General features: G+C 14.2%; 4 protein-coding genes and 1 non-coding gene across 5 annotated transcripts, besides 41 other annotated features; 2 read left to right on the top strand and 3 right to left on the bottom strand. All coding sequences in view use genetic code 6, as the record gives it.

The window, feature by feature from the left end:
- Nucleotides 1-36: a microsatellite.
- Nucleotides 22-89: a microsatellite.
- A 215-nt stretch (nucleotides 90-304) lies between these two features.
- Nucleotides 305-337: a microsatellite.
- A 786-nt stretch (nucleotides 338-1,123) lies between these two features.
- Nucleotides 1,124-1,156: a microsatellite.
- Nucleotides 1,157-1,655: 499 nt separating this feature from the next.
- Nucleotides 1,656-1,690: a microsatellite.
- Nucleotides 1,691-1,957: 267 nt separating this feature from the next.
- Nucleotides 1,958-2,062: a microsatellite.
- A 5-nt stretch (nucleotides 2,063-2,067) lies between these two features.
- On the bottom strand, nucleotides 2,068-2,865 carry IMG5_064390 (hypothetical protein; the record flags this gene model as incomplete). Its single annotated transcript, XM_004036923.1, has 3 exons — nucleotides 2,068-2,603; nucleotides 2,669-2,772; nucleotides 2,859-2,865. Coding segments are annotated over 3 exons (647 nt in total), but the record flags the coding sequence as incomplete, so codon positions are not given.
- A 206-nt stretch (nucleotides 2,866-3,071) lies between these two features.
- Nucleotides 3,072-3,106: a microsatellite.
- Nucleotides 3,107-3,126: 20 nt separating this feature from the next.
- Nucleotides 3,127-3,169: a microsatellite.
- Nucleotides 3,140-3,195: a microsatellite.
- Nucleotides 3,145-3,221: a microsatellite.
- Nucleotides 3,163-3,223: a microsatellite.
- Nucleotides 3,224-3,768: 545 nt separating this feature from the next.
- Nucleotides 3,769-3,825: a microsatellite.
- A 2,927-nt stretch (nucleotides 3,826-6,752) lies between these two features.
- Nucleotides 6,753-6,786: a microsatellite.
- Nucleotides 6,787-7,246: 460 nt separating this feature from the next.
- Nucleotides 7,247-7,276: a microsatellite.
- A 20-nt stretch (nucleotides 7,277-7,296) lies between these two features.
- Nucleotides 7,297-7,333: a microsatellite.
- Nucleotides 7,297-7,336: a microsatellite.
- A 237-nt stretch (nucleotides 7,337-7,573) lies between these two features.
- Nucleotides 7,574-7,619: a microsatellite.
- Nucleotides 7,620-7,627: 8 nt separating this feature from the next.
- Nucleotides 7,628-7,740: a microsatellite.
- Nucleotides 7,741-8,823: 1,083 nt separating this feature from the next.
- IMG5_064400 lies at nucleotides 8,824-8,895 on the top strand. Its single transcript has one exon. It is a non-coding gene; the product is annotated as a tRNA-Gln (tRNA).
- Nucleotides 8,896-9,211: 316 nt separating this feature from the next.
- Nucleotides 9,212-9,248: a microsatellite.
- Nucleotides 9,249-9,634: 386 nt separating this feature from the next.
- Nucleotides 9,635-9,683: a microsatellite.
- Nucleotides 9,684-10,220: 537 nt separating this feature from the next.
- Nucleotides 10,221-10,263: a microsatellite.
- An 8-nt stretch (nucleotides 10,264-10,271) lies between these two features.
- Nucleotides 10,272-10,321: a microsatellite.
- A 29-nt stretch (nucleotides 10,322-10,350) lies between these two features.
- Nucleotides 10,351-10,384: a microsatellite.
- Nucleotides 10,385-10,599: 215 nt separating this feature from the next.
- Nucleotides 10,600-10,884, top strand: IMG5_064410 (hypothetical protein; the record flags this gene model as incomplete). Its single annotated transcript, XM_004036924.1, has 1 exon — nucleotides 10,600-10,884. The coding sequence occupies one exon, from the start codon at nucleotides 10,600-10,602 to the stop codon at nucleotides 10,882-10,884; it is 285 nt and encodes a 94-aa protein (XP_004036972.1).
- A 1,387-nt stretch (nucleotides 10,885-12,271) lies between these two features.
- Nucleotides 12,272-12,350: a microsatellite.
- Nucleotides 12,351-12,526: 176 nt separating this feature from the next.
- Nucleotides 12,527-12,587: a microsatellite.
- Nucleotides 12,588-12,753: 166 nt separating this feature from the next.
- Nucleotides 12,754-12,811: a microsatellite.
- A 51-nt stretch (nucleotides 12,812-12,862) lies between these two features.
- Nucleotides 12,863-12,896: a microsatellite.
- A 511-nt stretch (nucleotides 12,897-13,407) lies between these two features.
- Nucleotides 13,408-13,452: a microsatellite.
- Nucleotides 13,449-13,521: a microsatellite.
- A 193-nt stretch (nucleotides 13,522-13,714) lies between these two features.
- Nucleotides 13,715-13,767: a microsatellite.
- Nucleotides 13,768-16,043: 2,276 nt separating this feature from the next.
- Nucleotides 16,044-16,091: a microsatellite.
- A 47-nt stretch (nucleotides 16,092-16,138) lies between these two features.
- Nucleotides 16,139-16,232: a microsatellite.
- Nucleotides 16,163-16,241: a microsatellite.
- Nucleotides 16,220-16,263: a microsatellite.
- Nucleotides 16,264-16,524: 261 nt separating this feature from the next.
- On the bottom strand, nucleotides 16,525-17,667 carry IMG5_064420 (hypothetical protein; the record flags this gene model as incomplete). Its single annotated transcript, XM_004036925.1, has 1 exon — nucleotides 16,525-17,667. The coding sequence occupies one exon, from the start codon at nucleotides 17,665-17,667 to the stop codon at nucleotides 16,525-16,527; it is 1,143 nt and encodes a 380-aa protein (XP_004036973.1).
- Nucleotides 17,118-17,179: a microsatellite.
- A 229-nt stretch (nucleotides 17,668-17,896) lies between the features above and the next one.
- Nucleotides 17,897-17,931: a microsatellite.
- Nucleotides 17,897-17,947: a microsatellite.
- Nucleotides 17,897-17,959: a microsatellite.
- Nucleotides 17,906-17,948: a microsatellite.
- A 374-nt stretch (nucleotides 17,960-18,333) lies between the features above and the next one.
- Nucleotides 18,334-18,375: a microsatellite.
- Nucleotides 18,376-18,425: 50 nt separating this feature from the next.
- Nucleotides 18,426-18,463: a microsatellite.
- Nucleotides 18,464-18,600: 137 nt separating this feature from the next.
- On the bottom strand, nucleotides 18,601-19,559 carry IMG5_064430 (hypothetical protein; the record flags this gene model as incomplete). The annotated part of the gene is made up of 5 exons (XM_004036926.1): nucleotides 18,601-18,617; nucleotides 18,897-19,028; nucleotides 19,116-19,215; nucleotides 19,300-19,417; nucleotides 19,483-19,559. 5 exons carry the CDS (start codon nucleotides 19,557-19,559, stop codon nucleotides 18,601-18,603), a joined length of 444 nt encoding a protein of 147 aa, XP_004036974.1.
- Between the last annotated feature and the right edge of the window lie 635 nt (nucleotides 19,560-20,194).

Consider the following 20,194-nt stretch of genomic DNA (forward strand, 5'->3'; position numbering starts at 1 on the left):
ATATATATATATATATATATATTTATATTTATATATTCATTATTTTTTTTTTTATTTTTATTTTAATATATTATTATTTATTTTCTTTTCTATCTTAACTATTTTCAAGTTTTTCATAAAAAATTTTCCTCATATACATACTTCTCCTTAATTTAATTTTTTTAATAAAATAATTTATAATATCTTATATTATTATATTAAATACCTGATATTACTTTAATATGACTTTTTCTACCTGAAATAAATTTAATATTAAATTTGAAATTTATTATTTTCCTTTATTATAATTTTTTATCGATTAAGATAAATATTTTTTTTTAATTTTTTTTTTAAATTTAATTAAATTAGAGGTTTTGTGTATTTATGTATTTTATTTTTAATATAATTATTTTCTAAAAATATAATTTGCCTAAATTATTTAAAACAATAGTATATTTACTATCATTTTATTTTCATTACCAAATATTTTTTTTTATTTATCTGTTATCCGAGATTTTTCATTTTCGAAATATCAAAATAAAGGGCATATACGGATTGTTATATGAATCTAATATGATTATTTTGTTTTTTTTTATATTTTTTATAAATTTATCTATTGTTTATATTAACGTATATTTTTTTTGTTAAAATAAAAAAATAATATTTAGATTTTTTTAATCAAATTAAATAATATAAAACATTTAAATTATTAATTTTATTTCTTTTAATTTATATATATTCAATTATTAATAATTAAATTTATTCATTTTTTTTAAAAAAAATAAAAGGTTTTATTTATAAATTAAACCTATATTTTTTTTAAGGATATTAAAAAAATAACAATATCAAATGTCTTTTAATTTACATATAAATATGAAAAAAAAAAGAATATAATAATATTATTCAAATAATTTATAATATATTTAAATAACAAGAAATTAATCTTATTAAGTTTTTATTTATATTTTATTTAATTTTAATCTTAAATGTTTTTTTTTTTATTAATTCTTTTATTATTCTTATTATAATGTATTTATTTAAATTTAAAAAAATTTAACTGTTAACAAAATAGATGAATATTAAGATTTATATTATTATTTTTTATTTATATAGATTTTAGTAAATGTTTTTTTTAATTTGGTTATTTCAATTTTTCAATTTTTCAATTTTTCGATTTATTATTTATTTATTTTTGTAAAAAAAAAAATTAAAATGTAAATATAAGAATAAGATTTTAAATATATTTAATATATATATTTTTTATAAAAAGTAATTATGTTTTTTATATAAAATATTATAAATAAAAAAATTAAATATATATAATAGACATAAAAAAATTATTTTTACAGAAAATATAATATATTTATAAATTCAATTTCTAATAATATATCAATTAGTATATTTTTCTTAAATATACATCTAAAACAATTAAGTTTATAATAATTTACTAATAAATTCATCTTTATAGTTTATCGAATACTGTATTTTATTTTCTAAGTCTTGAAAATCTACAATTCCATTATTTCCGAATAAAATATTAACAGGAATATATTATAAAATATTATTCATAATAAAATCACTACATTTTTATAATATTTACATACATTTTTATTTCTCTTCTTAGTTAGGATACATTATAGTTTTCTTTTTCTTTCCCAAAGTATAATTAGTAGAAGTATTATTATTATTATAATTATAATTATTATTATTACTTAATGATTATAAATTGTTTTATTTAGATTCATTATTATTTAATAAATAAGATTATTTAGTTTTATAGCTTTTTACATAATTTTCATATAAACCATCGTTAAAATTTTCGTTTATATTATTAGAATGTTAACTAATCGTTAAATTATTTATACATTATTCATTAAAATATATAGATTATTAAATATTTGCATCTTCTATAATAGCTATTTTTTCCTCATTTAATTAATAAAAATGACTTTATAATTAATCCTAAAGCTATAAAATAATATATATGTATATATTTTATATAATAATATATTTATATATATATATATATATAATATATTTATATATATATATATATATATAATTATATATATATATATTTATAATAACAATACCTGTATAAAAGTTTATGATTTATAAATATTTTTAACTAAATGATTATTAAGTATTTCAACTTTTTCATCTAATAATACAAAAAGACAATTTTCATGAACTAAATCTAATTTTTTTTCAAACACAAAAGATTTATCTTTATTTAAACCCACTAATACTGGAATTGGAATATCTAACACATGCATGAAATTATTAGGTAAATTTATTATTAATGGATGTGGCCATAAAAAAGGTTTTAAAAGTGAATGAAATAATAATACTGTGGAAGATAATAAGGCTGAATTATTTGAAACGAATACTATACTTTATTCTAATAGTAGAGATAGAAATATACTTATAAATTATTCTAATTCAAGACTTGATAAAACTATACTACATCCCCATTCGGCTTCTATGTGCTTAGCAAGGTCTTTATTTGGGATTTGGTAAATAAATGTTTCTTGATTAAATTTAAATTAGAGAACAGTGTTTAGTTTTGGAAGATATATTTTTTTAAGTTCATCTAATAATTATTTACAATCATTATTTATAAACTTTTTATTATTTATAATGTATTTTAATATTTTATTTTATTTTGTTTTTATTTATTATTTTTTACATTATAGAAAAAGTCTTTTTCTAATTTAGATAATAATTAAGAATCATAATTTATTTTATCTTAAATTTGTGAAAAATATTCTATTCTTTTCATTTTCATTTAATCTTAATAAATAAAATATATATATATATATAATTTTATAAACAAATCAAAAATATTAATATTAAATAATTAAAAATTAGAAAAATACTTAACATCGATGAAATTATATCCAAGAAAAATTTATGAAAAGGGTAATAAGTAAGAAAACAATAAAGTTTATTAGTAGTTAAAAAGTAATTTTAAAAATTCTAAAAATAAAAAAATTAATATATGTATCTGAATCTTAAGTTTTTTTATAATATATTTATTATTATTTAAAAAATAATTCATTAAAAAATATTATGTAAAAATTTTTAGTAGATTTTATATATAATATAATTTTTAAATATAAATAATATAAAAAAATCATATAAACAATTTATATATTAAATATTTATATTTATATATAAATTTATATTTTTCTATATATTTAGATATTTTTATATTCTTCTATATATTTATATATATATTTTACATTTTCAATAACTTCTTTTACTCTAAAGCATATTCCATATAATAGATTAGCTGGATTACATATTTCTAGTAATTCTTAATATTCGTTTTATTTTTAATTTTTTTAAAATTTATAAGATTCTTCGCTTTTTATTGCAAAAACAAAACAATTGTTATTTGCTTCTGCAATATTATTTGTAAAAATAATTTAATTTACTTCTGAAAGAGAGTCCGTTAGACTAAATTATTAAGTATCAACTCCGAAAGGAAAAGCAAATTATTAAAAAACATCTTCTCTTCCTTTTTCTACTTATGAATATTCTGGATATTTGAAGTAAATTTCTGGTTTTACTGTAAATACTTATTTACTTTTTGTTTCTTTAATTTCATTTATTTAATTTTTGTTAGGACCGTATATCATTAAGCATTCGAATATTTAATTTCCGTTAAAATTTCCTTGTTTTTCATCTAAATTACGTTTTATTTTGCCCGGTTCTTTTTTTTCATAAAAACCATTTTGTATTTTAATTTTTCTTTCAATTGCATTTTCTATGATATTTTTGTTAATTTAATTATTTATTTACTTAAAATTAATCATTTTATTATTTATTTAATTATAATTATTTACAGATTAATGTTTTTCATGTATTGATTAACTTTTTTAATTATTTTAATTATTGATTTTGGTACAGTTTTAGACCTATTTTTTAGAAATATTGTTAACTATGCGATTTTCAATTTTAGAAAAATACTATTCAGTTTTAATTCTTAATTATTTTCCTCCTGTAAAACTACTTTTTATATTATTAACTTTAAAATGACTTCCATCTAAATTTTCTAAATTTGCTGCTTCATCTATATCCTCTTCTACATTAGCCATTGTATCTTAAATTTCTTCCATTATAATTGTTACTTCTTCTTCTTTTTTTTCATTTAAATTATTTTATTAGGTTGTTTCTAATTAGTTTTCATGTAAAAAATTTTGGCTTTTTAATTATTATTCTAATTTTTTTTTCGCTTTATTATTTTCTTGCAAATATAAATTTCTTAAAATTTATTTTTTTTGATTATTTAGTTCAGATACTCCTGAATAACCACTGTATTTTCTAAAAGTATTCACTGTTTAATATTTATTATCGCCTATTTATTGTTTTTATTAGTATTATTTTTACACATTATTATCATATGAATATACTCTTTCATGTTCTTTTTATTGAATGTTTTTCTATGATATATCTTAATATATTTATTAATTGAGAATATTTTCGTTATTTATATTATTTGAATATTCATTTATATATCTATAGTCATTTTCTTTATTAAAGTTTTTAAAATTTAAGCTTTTTTAACTTTTTTAATTTGTAGATGCATTCAAAGAACTCGGATTTAATAAAGAATATGAATTTTAGAAGTTTATTAGTCGTTTTTTCGATGAATTTTTATGAAAGACTGTTGTATAATTACTTTCATAATTTTATTTTTAAATAGGCCATTATTTATTACTTTTTGTTAAAATTTTTTTTTCTAATTTTTGTTTTTTTTTTAAGGATAAAATAAAATATTATAATATATATTTTTTTTGTTACCTATATTTTCTTTATTGCTAATTTCTTCAATTTTATTTTCTTATTATATTATTTTTTCTTTTTGCTAATTTCTATATTTTTCAAGTGATTCTTATAGTTATTTTATGATTATGGATTGTTTTTGCTCGTTTTATTTGCTTTAATATAATTCACTTTCAAATTTTTTTATTGCTTATTGCTTTTATATAAGTTCTTTTTTTAAATCATGATTTTCTTTGGCGTATTTTTATTATTTCTATTTCTCTTCTTCAATATTCTTTTGAAATACTATAAATTAAGTATTTTTAAATAAAATAGAATTTTACTTTTTTCAAAATGACTATTAGTTCGCCTAGATTTTTATTGTGCTTTTCGGATGTCTCTAATAGATTTTTCAGAAATATATTGTCTTTTTCTTTTGTTTGTCCTATATAATTATTTAGACTTGTCATAACAAATTAAGCTATTAATTTTTTTTTAATTATTATTTAAATTTAAAATCAATATTTTGTTTAAAAAAAAAAAAATTGATTTTTATAAATATTTTCTTTTTTTTTCATTTTATATTTGATAAAATTATTAATTTATTTTATAAATAAATGCTTTTTTTATATTATCTTAGCAAACAATTAAATATTAATCAGAAATATATATTCCTTTATTTAATATTAAATATAAATTTTAAAATAAATCAAAAATTATACTTAAAATTATAGTGATTTTTTGTTTTATAATAATTATATTATATTATATTTATATATGATTTTTTTTAAATACATGTTTTTTGTATATTATTATAATTGTTTTATTTTATATATATTTAAATATTACTAACTTAGATTATATAAATTTATTTTATTAAAATTATAAATAGAGTATTAATTATAAAAATAAAAATTCTAATATTAGTATAATTTTTTTAATTAAAATGATAAATTTCTATTAAAATGCAAAATAATATTTAGTTATTTTATTTAGTTTATATAATTAAACTAATTATATGTAATATTTTATTATTTAAATTTTAAGCTAAAATCTATTTCAAATTTGTTTTATACCTATCTTTAAATTTTATATATCTATCATTTAGTATTTCTTAATTATTAGAATTGTTTTAGTTTATATCATTTTATAAATTGTAATTTTAATATTATCGTTTTATTTGAATTAACAATATATATTATTGATTTAATAATTAAAAAACACTAAACATAAATACATATAAACAATCAAATATAATATGAAAGAAGATAGTATTTTAGATAACAATAATCTTAATAAAATAAAGAAAATCAAAAAACTTTAAAACAATTTTGTTTCTAAAGATATATTTAATTTTTAGTAATTTTTATTATATTTTTGATATTGTATAAAACATAATAAAAATATATACTTAGATATAGTTTCTAATACTTTGAAAAATAATTAAGAAATTATAAACCCATATAGAATAGGAAATTTAAAATTTAACAAAGTTACAAAATGTAATCAATGTTTTAAAAACTTGAACAATGGGAAAAATAAAAGAAGGAGTAAGTTAATTATTTAATATATTTATAAATATTATAATTAATTATAAATTTGATATATATCTATATATTTATATATATAAGGAAATCTAGTCTAAAGTAAAGAATAATAAATAGCTCGAGATTACCTTTTCTTAGTGAAATTAGTAAAACAATTAATAATAATAAATTTATAAATAATTCTGGTTAATAATGTATATCCTGTTTAAGGTGCAATTAGTTTAATAATAATAAAATAAACTAGAATTAATAAGTTTAAATTTAATAAAAGTAAATTATTAAAAATCTTTAAAAATATAAAAACAATGAAAATAATCCTTTACAATTCTAGAATGCAAAAAAAGAAGAGAAATAAAAATAAAATTAATAGTTGTTATTTTCATATAAATAAAAATAAATAAAATTATATTAAAATAAAACAATCAATAAATAGATAATAATTCCTTAAGAATAATTTAATTATAACAATTAATAATTATAAATTTAATAAGAAAAAATAAATGTTTTTTTAAATCCATAAATCGTTAAAGCTAATAAAGAATAAAAGAAAAAAAAAAAATTTGAGAAATATGAAAAATAGTATTAGATGTTTTCAATTTTTTAGAATAACTAATTAATGAATTTTTATAATTTGAAAATACTTGAGTAGAAAAGTTATGAAATTAATTAATTTAGAATTTTGCTTTAAAATAATATATATATAAATATAGAAAAAGTTTAAATCAAATAGAATTTGGCAAATATTATTTATAAACATCAAAAGGTTTACAAAAATTAAAAAAAAAATATTTTCTTTAATAATTCAAACAAACAAAAATAATCAAATATTTATAATAGAGTTTTTAAGAATAAGAGAAATTCTAATAATAATTTTAGGAATAATAGGGGTTTAAATAAAAAGGATTATTTTAATAATAATAAGTAAAATAAAAAGATGAATTTTAATATAATTAAGAATATTTTTAAGAATAATTTTAAGACGAAAAGTGCATTGCAGAATAATAAAAAAATTAAATATAAAAAATAAATAAAAAAATAAAAAAGATTAATGTTGAAAGACTAAAATTTTAAAATTGCGATGATTTAAATGAATATGGATTGAAATATGTATTGAATATTATAAATTTAAATAAAAAAAAAATACAATATGTCTAGCTTATTAAATTAAAAAGATCTATTAGATTAAGTAATAAATAATAAATTAATTATAAAACATGGTAAATTAAGAAAAAATAATCTTTTAAATAAATAATGTAATATTGAGAAATATAAATTAAAAAAATAATTTTGATAAAATATTAAAAACATTTTTGAAATAAAATAAAATATATATATATATATATATATTTAATTTATTTATTTATTATAAATAAACAATATATTATAATATATTTATAAATTTTTTATATTAATCAAAATAATTTATATATATTAATTGTATTTTGTTTTTATTTATATATAAAAACATAAAATTTTTATAATACAATAAATATTATATATATATCTTAATTTTATAATTTCCTTTTTTAATTATTTTATAAATTAATATATATTATCTATTATATTTGAATATTTTAAATAATGGCGAATTAATTTAAAGATAAAATATTGTATTAATAATTAATAATCAAAAACTTCTTTCTATTACTTTTTCTTATATTATCGACTTTTTTAATATACAACTTATTAAATATATTCCATTATTAATTTCAAACTTAAGTGAATGACTTTTTTTAAAAACATATAAATTATTATAATATGAATGTTTTCTGGAATTTAATTAATATAAATGTTTTTTTGACCTTTTTATAATTTCTAATAGTAATTACATTGATAGGATAAATTCTTTCAGAAAAAAATTAAAAAACAAATTTAATTATTAAGAGCTTTTTTGTTGTAATTTCCATTTAAATTTTTACACTTTTTATGACTATATTTCCTTTCTAAAATCATAGTTTATATGGAAAAGAATTCAATGAAAAAGTATTTTAAATAATGAGTGAATGTAATGGGATTAGTTATAGTCATCATATTTGTAATTTTTCTGAAAATCTTTTTTTTCTAATTAAGTTTTCGAAATTCCTTATATTATTTTATTGTATATTTTTAGGAATTATGTTTTCAATTTATTATGTACAATAAAAATAATAATTATAATTGTAAAGAAACATAACTTAGAAAAGTAAGAAGACAATCGAGTAAGAAAAGTAAAAATTAATTGAAGAGTTTAATTATAGAAAATTCCAAATGATTTATTCTTAATATTAAAATATTAATAAATCTGCTTATAAAACATATAATAACAAGTTATGAATTTCTATATATATAAATAAAATTAATTTTTTTTTTAAATACAATACTTCATATATTTAAAAAAAAAAAGAGTCAAATTTATATTATATATACAAAAAAAATTACTTTAAATAAAATTTTAATGAATTAATTTATATAAAATAAAAACAATATTTTTAGTATATATAATAGGTATTTCTTTTACACTAATATTTAAAAAAAAACTAATGTAGTTGGTTGTATGGTGTAGTGGTTAGCACCGAGGATTTTGATTCCTCTGACCCGGGTTCGACTCCCGGTACGACCTTTTTTTTTAAAAAAAAAATTAATAAAAAGGTTTATAAAATAGAAAAAAAATATAAATTTAATATATAGTATAATACAATTTTTTAAAAGTTTTATTACAATAAATTTTATTTTATTTTTTTAATATTTATGTATTTAAAAATAATATTTTTAATAAAATTTTATATATAAATATATTTAATATTCTTTAATTTTTTTGATATATCTTCTTATTATTCAATTAATTATATAAATATATATAAACATTTTATTTCATTTATTACTTTTAATTTTACATTAAAATTTTTAAATTAAATTTTTTTATTATTTTTAATAAATTATTAACTATTAAATATTTATTAATATAATATATTTTATATACTATCATTTTTAAATATATAATCATTATTATTTTCAAAAATATTATTTGTTTTTCTATATATATATATTTTTTAATATTAAGTATTATAAACTAAACTATTGTTTATATATATTTAATATTATAAAAAATATAATTTTTAATTATTTATACTTTTCACTTTTTTTAAAAATAATTATTAAATAAAATATATTTATATTAAAATCTTTCTCATTTTTTATAATGATTAAATCAAAATAAAGGATAGTTAATCTATTTTTTAAAAAATATATTATTTAAATAATTTTTAAAACAAAAATAAGTAATAATTCTGTTAAAAAAAAGATTAATTTTATTTAACATTTATTTACATAAATAAAATATTATTTTATGATTATATAAAAATTATTAATAATAATTTATAATATAATTAATAATATTAGATAATTAATCTTTAATAATCAAATTTATATATTATTATATAGTATTAATTAATTTTTAATTTTAATACTAAATTAAATAATTAAATTTTTTTTATAAAAATTAGATATTATATAAATATAATTATATTTTTTAAAATTAAAAAAATAATATTATTATAAATAAATTTAATATAATAATATAAAAAATATATTTAAAATCTAATTATTTTTATATATTTTTTTAAAATCAGAATGTATATAATTTCTAAAAAAATAATCTGAAAAAATATTAAATTAAGAAAAAAATAAAAAAATGTTAAATTTTGGATTTAAATAGTAAAAGTGCCATATAATTTGAAAATTAGAGATTATATATTATTATAAATTAAAAGATAAATTTATAAAAAATAATGAAAAAAATAAAAAAAAAAAAAAATATTAAACTTATTAATAATTATAAAAAAAATATTAGAGAAATATCTAAACTTTAAATATAACAATATAAATTTAAAAAAAAATAATATTAAAATTATAAACAAAAATGTATTATGTAAAAAAAAAATAAAAAAAAATTAATAAGTAAAAAATTGAAAAATTAATAATAAAAAATAAAAACATAAAAATATATAATAATTATAAAATAATATAAATTAAAAAAAAATAATAATATATATATATATATAAATATATATATTAAAATTTATATTTATTTATAATTTATATTTTTTATATAAATATAAATGAATAATAGTAATTTTTCTTACAAAACTGATATCAATAATAGTAATAAAAAATAAAATAAAGTTTTGTTTGATTTAAAAGAATGCGATGAACTTTTTCAAAAAGATAAATCTTTAAAGTTTTAATTATTAATTTTTATTTTATTGTTTAAATATTTATTAGATAGCAAAGAGATATTTTATAAATACAAAATTAGATTAAAGAAATGAAAGTAAGAGAATTAATTTTCTACAAAAATTTAAGGTTAGATAAATTATCTAAAGAAAAAATTTTTGGAATAGACATCACCGATGAAAATAATAGCCCTTAAAATAATGATATTAATAATACCTCTAATAATAATAATTATGATAAAGATAATTTAAAAAAAGAAAAAATTAATAGTGTTAATGGAAAAGTAATTGTATAAGATCCTTTAAAAGGTAATTTGATAATGACTGTCGAAGAGTATCAAAACGTATATATGAAAAATCCTTAAAATTTTGAATGAAAAAGAAATATATATATATTTTTTTAAATAATTAGTATATTCTTTTTTAAAAAAAATGTATTATATTTAACTAAATATAGAATAAATAAATACAAGCAAATAAATAATAATATTATTATTTTAGTAATATTATTATTTATATATATTATATTATTTATTGAACAATATTTATTATATCTAAACATTTTTTTAGTTTATTTACTGTTAATTATTAAATAAATTTTAATTTAATTATTCGATATTAATTTATTATATATATATTTTTTTTTTACTAATTTAAGTTTTAATTAATAATTTATAATTTATTAATTGTTTTATAATGTTTAAGATATATTATTATTAATTTAATTTTTTTTAATATTTTTTTAATCTATTACATATTTCTATATTAAATATTAAAATATCTTAACCATTTTTTTATTTTTATTCTCAAAAAGATTTGATAAATAAGATATTTAAAGGACATATTATATAAATAATTTAATTTTCATAATCTTTCAATTCATTTTTAATAATTTTTTATATATATAATTAATACATGATATTATTATTAAAAAAGTATTTTTTAAAAAAAAATATTTATGTACAATTATAACCTTATATTTAAAATTATACTATACTTATTTCATCTTTTTCTTTGGTTTTTTTTTATGAATTTTTCATTTTTTAAATAATACAATCAAAATCATATCTGTACAATTTTGAAGATATCATATAAATATATAAATATTATTATTTAAACAAAACAAAAAAATAGATTATCTAATATTTTTATAATTAGTATAATCTATTAAAATTATTAATATTTGTGATATGGTGTATTAAGTATTTTATGAAAACTATTCTATTTTATTTTAAAATTATAATATTTATTTCATTATTTTTTTATTTGTTTTAGTGATTTGATTAAAAATTTATAAACTTTATAATAAATGATGATAAAAGAATTATATTGTTTGATAAATTTATATATAAAAAGTAAGAAAGTGCATATAATTAAATATATATTAGTTTATAATTTTTTTAAAAAAAAATTATAAATAATATATAATAATCCATATTTAAATATAATAATAATAAAATAAAAATTTCAGTAAAATTAATAATAATTAGTAATATTAATAATAAATATTTAAACTATATAATCATTATTCATAATTAATATTTAGTTGTAATAAAATTTAAAAATCTTAAACATTAAATAATATAAATTATCATATTAATAAATTGTTAGTATTTAAACAATAAAAAGAGAATATAAATTATAAATTATTTTTTAATTATATATATTTTATATAATAAAAATTATCCTATTATTGCATTATTAAATATTATTATTAAAAATACTATATAAATTAAATATTTTTTTTAATTTAAATATATATTTATTTATTAATTATTATAATTAAATTAATAAAAATTTATATTATATAAAAATATTTAATATAAATATTATTAGTTATTATTTTATTTTTATATTTTTAAAAATAATTAATTTATCATCTAATACATAAAATAATTATTTATAATTATTTATGATATAAATATTTTTATATTAAAAGTATATATTAATAGGTATTATATATTTTTTTTGATATGTTTTTTAAAATTAATTAAATATCTTATTATTTTAATATTTAATTATATATATATATATATATATATATATATATATATATATATATATATATATATATATATATTATTACTTTATGCTTTTTTATTTTATTAGTTTGATTAATTTATAAAATAAAAAATTAAATAGCGCCTTAAATTAATTTTGAATTTGTAAAATTTTATATTTTTGATTTTAACTTATTTAATATTTTTTTATAAAAATGGAGAATTAAAAATTAAAACCTTTATTAAAATAATCTTAAAATTAATAATCCTAAAATTAGTAGCTTTAAAATTAATAGTCTTAAAACAACTTATTTGAAAGTAATTCTAAAAAAAGAATTAGTTGGGGAGGAAAACAAGTAAGATGTTTTAATTAGTAAAATGTTTATAATAATTATTATAAATATATATTAAAATAACTATTTTATAAAATAAAAAGAATAGAAAATTAAAATTGGGATATTACGCCTTAGAGTTTAAGTGATAAACATCGAAGTTTAGAAGAAGATTAATCAAAACTTATATAATTTAATTCGCGTAAAAAATTATTTTAAAAAAATTAATTATTGAATTATTTATTTTTTTAAAAAAAGCATTTGAATAAAATAAATAAATATATAATAATAATAAAGAAATGAATAGTGATTTATTTTTTGAAAATAGCTTTTTATTAGAAGACATAATAGATGAAAATAGTTTATTTGAAAATGTATTTAAGTAAAATTAAAATAATTCAGAATAAAATAAATTAATATAAGTTGATAGGAAATTTAATAGATTTAGCGAATTTTTTAAGCCTTAATAAATTAGTGAATAAAAAATTGAATAATAAGAACTAATAGTTATAAATTAAGAATAAGATTTAAAAACAATAGATAATTTTTAAAATAATTATAGCAATCCATTTGAAAATATATAATAAATATTTGAAAATACTTAAAATAAATAATAATAATAATAACAATAAAAATAATAATAATAATAATAATAATAATAATAATAATAATAATTATAATAGTTTTTTTAATAAAATTAATAAACATTGCTATAATAGTAATAACATGTTCCAATTAAATAATTATAATAAAATATCTAAAATGACCAATAAATTGTTAAAAATAATTCTCCAAATAATTTAATTTAAGATTTAAAAAGACTTTCATAAGATTTTAGGGAAGAATTGATATAAAAGAAAATTATTAAAAAAGATAATAATAAATAAAATAGTTAAATATAAAAAAAATAGGAATAATAAATATAAATTACTAAAGAAAAAAATTTAATTAATTAAGAAAATTCAAGTTAAAGTTTTAATGTTAACTAAAACTAAATTTAAAATTAATAAAAAATAAATATTAATTAACAAAGTATTTAAAAATCAATTAGCAACACTCCTTTAAAATAAAAAAAAAATGAGACAGACATTCAAAATTTAGTTATTAATATGCCTTTGAATTCATATGATAAAAAACTGATTTTAGATGCTTTAACACCTAATAAAATCGATTAAAATTTAAGTATAATTAGGGAAAATTTTCAAGAAAATATAGTTGAGGAAGTAAATATGTAAAATTTTGAAATATTTAATGTTGAATTAAAAAACTCGAATGTTATAATAAATTCTTTTAATAAATACTAATAATTAAAAGAATAATACTAAAAATTTGTTGATTAATAAAATAATAATTTTAAATAACTATAAGATATTATTAATTAATAAATTGAATAATATAATTAAAAACAAATACTGATTGCATAGAAGTCATAACAAATAAAATAATTAGAATAATAATTAAAAGAGAAAAAATTAAATGAAAAATAATAATTTTTTTTGAAAAGTAATCAATTTGAAATCAGTTTTAATATTATAAAAAAGATTTTTGGCATAGATTTAATTTACAATATTTAAAATAATAATAATTTTTTTGAGTTTGAAATTATAAATTCGTATATTCTATAAATATAATATTAAATATAATAAAACTCTTTTAAGTTTATAAAGGGAAATATTTTTTCTAAATACTAATAAAGTCATTAATTATAGAAAAGTCTTTTATAAAAAAATTAAAAAGAAAACAAATTTGCTTTAAGTTAAAGTTAAATAGCCTTATTGTAGGAAAACTTATTAAATAAAAAATTCTAAAATTAAACTTTTTAAAAAGAAAATATTACCTCGATTTTGAATTATGTAAGTAATTAAATTAATGATATGTAATAATTAAATAAATAATTAAAAAAATTGCATTATATTATTAAAATTCAAGATTTTTTAATTGATTCATCTAATGATTATATTGAATTATGTTTTACTTTTTATTAATAATAAAAAAAGTTATTAAGTATAAAATTTTCTACTGAAAAATGGTATGAAAATATATTATTAATAGATAAGACTTATAACTAAATAATTATAGATGATAAATAAGATTAAATAAAGACGTATAATAATAATAATCTATCTAAAATTATGTAATATCTAAACTGAAATGAAATAAATTATATATATTGTAAAAAAAAACAACAACAACATTTATAACATATAAATACATATAATTGTATATATATAAATAAATATAAACAAATTATAATATATAAAAATATAAATATTTATGCTCTTTTTTTTCATTCAGATAATTTATTTTATTATTATGGATAATGTTTGGAAATATAATTTTAAAACTCGGGATCGTTTTCTAATTCTTATACATTCTCGCTTTTTTACATTCCTTATTTTATACTTTAAATATTTTTAGCAGCTGTGCTATTTCTTTTATCTACACTTTATCTATTATGTTAACTTTTATTCTAAGATTTTTTATTACTCTCGATTTATTTCTAGAAATTAATCTCGTTAGGATCATAACCAATCACTTCTTAAACACTACTACTATCTTCTGAAAAAATAGTCCCTAAATCGCTATGCTAAGAAGATTAAGAAGGTAAATTTAGTTAAAATTCTTTATTATATTAAACAGAAAAAGCTATTTATCGATTATTATTTTCAGGTTCATTTATATCAGAATTTTAAAGAGAATTCAAAATATTATCATCTTCATCATTTTCAAATATTTTCTAGTTTTAATCGTCATAATCAGGTTTTTTAAATAATGTTTCCATATTCATAGATCGGAAAGGTCTTTTGTTTTATTATACTTCCGGAATATTTAATTATGAGCCTAAAATTTGAACAAGTCCTTATCCATCTTAATCATCGTCATTTTATTCTTATTGGAAGATATTTTAATCTTTAATAATACTTGATTATTAAGATTTTTAGATTGAAAATTAAGATTTATCCTAGTTTTTTGATTAACTGATTTCTTCAATTGAAAAGTCTTCAATTGATTCGTCATTGACATCATTAATATATATTTCAAAATCTGAAGTATTGTTATTAGATTTTCTTTATTTTCTTTTCATTTTTTATTCAATAAAATTTTTTATTATTTAATGTTTTTCTTATTCTTCTTCAGTTAATTATAAACCTAAATCTCTTATTAAAGATTGTCCCATATATATTATGCACGTTTTTTAATAATTTAATTAATATAAAAAAAATTAAAAAATATAAAATAAAATAAATAATAATAATAATTAAATTCCTAAATGTTAAATATTGTAAAAGTAGTATTAGTAAAAATATTAAATATAATCTAAAAATAATAATAATAATAATAATAATAATAATAATAATAATAATAATAATAATAATAATAATAATAATAATTTTAATAATATTATTTCAATAATAATTATTTCTTCTCCATTATTGACTAAAATGTCTTTATTTTAATCTATTTTAAGCATAATTTTACTAAACATCTTATGGGCTTCTTGAGAAATAAGAGAATTAATTTTAAGGTTAAAAGTCTAAATGTTAATTATGTTAAACTGGTTAATAGTCAGTTACGTGTTTAACTTCTACAAAATCTCTATAATTTTTTTATATAGGGCGTCCTAATTCATGTGAGAATTCAACATAATTTTTTTAAATGGGATGCTATTCAGTGAATTCTTCCCTCATTGTGTTTGGATTTTGCCAGTTTTTTTAATAACTTTATAAATAATTTTGGTTATATCTATTATTATTCCATTAAGGATGACTACACCAATGGTTACAGTTTTATTGCCAGTTTTTCTTATGTAAATCACATATACGCCAACCGTTAATATTCCACCATTAATTGTTCCAAAAGCTTGAATTATTCCAGTCAAAGTTTTACCAGTTGAAGTTTCTCCAGTCGAAGCTTCTCCATTAACAGAAAGACCCATCACAGTTATCACAACATATATTCTATTTCCAATTGAACCAATCATTATTGTTGCATATATTACCGTTTTACCATCTATTACTCCAAGCAGGGTGATTACACCAATAATTCCAGTTATTTTACCAAGAATTCTTATGCCAATCACATATATGTGATCCGTTTATATTCCAGAAATTGTTTATATAAATACTGCTTTACCAGTCATAGTTTCTCCAGTCGAAATTTATCCAATCAAAAAATCTCCATTAACAGTTTTAGCCATTACAATTTTCGCAAGAATTCCATTTCCAATTATACCAGTCATTTTAATATTATTAATAATATTAATTTATACTATTATTATTATAATTATTCCAATTGTTTCCATAGTTATTATTATACCAGTTGTTTCCGAAGTTATTATTCCATTATTATTATTAATTCCATCTATTATTCCAAAAAGGTTAACTACACCAATTATTCCAATTATTCTACCAAGAATTTTTATGCCAATCACAAACTCTCCATCCATTTATATTCCAGTAAGAATTTTACCACATACAGTTATTTTACCAATCGAAACTATTCCAAGGAAAGTTTCTCCAGTCAAAATCTCTCCATTGGCAATTTTATCCATCACAACTATCACATATATTCCATTTCCAGCTAAACCAGTCGTTATTATTATTACACATATTAATATTATATTAATTATTATGCTACCATCTATTAGACCATCCAGGATGATTACACCAGAAATTCCAGTTTTGTTACCAGTTTTATTTATGTTATTCACAGATATTCCAACCATTTATATTCCAGTATTGGTTTTACCAATTACAAAATTTCCAATCGTAGTTTCTCCAGTCAAAGTTTTACCAATCAAAGTTTCGCCATTAGCAAATATGACCATCGCATTAAGAACAGTTATTCCATTCCCAATTGTACCAGTCATTCATCCAGTTTTCGTTATAATTGTTATTATTCCAATGATTGTTGTTCCAATTAGAGGAATTACAGTTGTTATAACTTTAATTCCAGTTGTTGTTTTCATTGAATCCTAAGTTTTTACAAGATCGGGATCTTCTAAATCTTCTTTAAGAAAACGATTAATTCATAAATACTTTTATATTTTAATAATATTTTATTATTAATTTTTTTTTTATTTTTTATTTTTATAATTTTTTTTTTATATATTATTTATAGCATATTATATCAAAAATTATTGGTCGGTCATAATTGATAAAATAGTATTTATAATAAAATTTAATTTAGTAAAATTTACTTTTTTTAATTTTTTATTAATCTATTAATTTTATTAATTATTTTTCTTAAAATAAAAATTCAAATTTTATTTATATTTGATGTAAAAAAATCCATTGAATAAAAAAATTAATTATTTACTATTGTGATATTTTTTAAATTTTCTATAAAAACTAGAATGATATTAAAAAAAAAATATAAAAAGATAAAATGAAAAGATAATAAATTATTTGTTTTAAAAAGTTATAAAGTTTTTAAATAATTATAAGATAAAATAAAAATAAAAAATATAAAAAAAGTATTAAAATAATAAATTTTTTTAAAATATATATATATATTTTTAATAATAAATTATATAAATAATAATATATTAAAAAAAAATATTTATAAATAAAAATAAAAAAAAAAATATATAAATATATATATATATATATATATATATTATAAGAAAATATTTTTTTATAGTTATATATATTAATATATTTATTTATATTTTTATTTATTTTTAATATAAATATTTTTTCTATAATTAATTTATAATATATCTAATACAAATAAAATATTACATAATTATTTTTTATTTTCAAAAATCTAATAAATCTTAATTTTGATTTTTTTATATATTTTTTTATTAAATGTTTTATTAGTTATTAAAGTTCCAATTAATATTGTTATTTTTGTTATTTTAGTTATCAAATCCGCTAAAATTATCAAACCCTCCAAATTCTACAAATTAATTATCATTTTTTTATTATTGTTTTTATTACCCAAAATTATTAAAGTTATTAAAATCATCAAAATTATTAGAAAAATTATAATTATTATTTTAATTTTAATTTTATTAATTTCCTCCTCCCACTTTAAATGATATTTTTTCACCTTATTTAAGTTTAAAATCTTAGGGTTACTCGAATTCCACTGTATTTTGTTTTTACTCTTATTTTCTATCTAAGAAATCAATAATTCTCGATTTAAAATCAAAAGAAGAATTTCTATCTCTAAAAGCTAATCCTTTAAATTAATAATATATTATTTTTTTTATTTAAAGATAAATATTATATAAATTTTGTTTTTATTATCATATCTATTTAAAAATACCTATCCATATATATCCTCCTTTTGGATTATTTAATCTCACTCCATATCCTCTTGAACTATCTTCTGTTTTTTAAATGGCTTCTTCGTATTTTTCTGGTACCTTTTTTTTAAGAAAAAAAGTTATATAAAAAATATGATTTTGCATTATTTTAATTAAATCTAATATTTTTTTATTATTTTTAACTTCTAATTAAGCAAATACTGCACCGTTTGGACTTATAAATTTTACAAGTAATTTATCGGTTCCTTCAAAAATTTTTAATCCTCCTTCCCATATCATTTTTTTCCATTAATCTAAATAACTATTTTAAAATAAAAATAAAAATGTATTTTAAAATAGATTAAAAAAATGCATATATTAATATACTATCCTTTTGAAGTTGATAAAGGAGGTAATTCGTAAATACAAACCCTATCTGGTACATGTAATTTGACGATTTCCATTATAAAAAATTTAATTTTATATATATTTTAAAAATATTTATTAAAATAATATATAATAAATAATATAGTCTTTTTCACAATTGTTATAAGATTAAAAAAGTTTTTTATTTATTTATATTCATAAAATATATCAATATAATTATATGTTTTTTATTTTTATATATTATATTTTATGAATTATAAAATTTAAATTAATATAGAATATAAAAATAAATTATAAGAATTGGTATATTTAACTAATTTATTATATTCATTTTTTTTATATTTATATGTTTATAAAATAATTATTATTTGTTAATAATTCTTATTATAAATATGAAAGTTAATTCTAAAATAAAAGATTGAACTATTTTTATGTTTAAAGTTATTTCGTATGAATTTTTTTTTTTTAAAAAAAAAATGTATCTATTTTTATTTTAAATTCCATTAAAATATATATTAAAAAAAATATATATTTTTAAATTAACATATTATTTTGTTAATAAAATACATATTTTCTTACTTTTTTTATTATTCCTTCTGTAATATTTTTATAAAATATTTTTAAAAAAATAAAGTCCATATCTAATTTTCTCAGACATATTTTTATATTTATTTAATTTAAAACAAACAAACAAAACACATAAATAATATAA

This window comes from Ichthyophthirius multifiliis (genome assembly GCF_000220395.1).
Source record: "Ichthyophthirius multifiliis unplaced genomic scaffold scaff_1120509250306, whole genome shotgun sequence".
Lineage (NCBI taxonomy): Eukaryota > Ciliophora > Oligohymenophorea > Hymenostomatida > Ichthyophthirius > Ichthyophthirius multifiliis.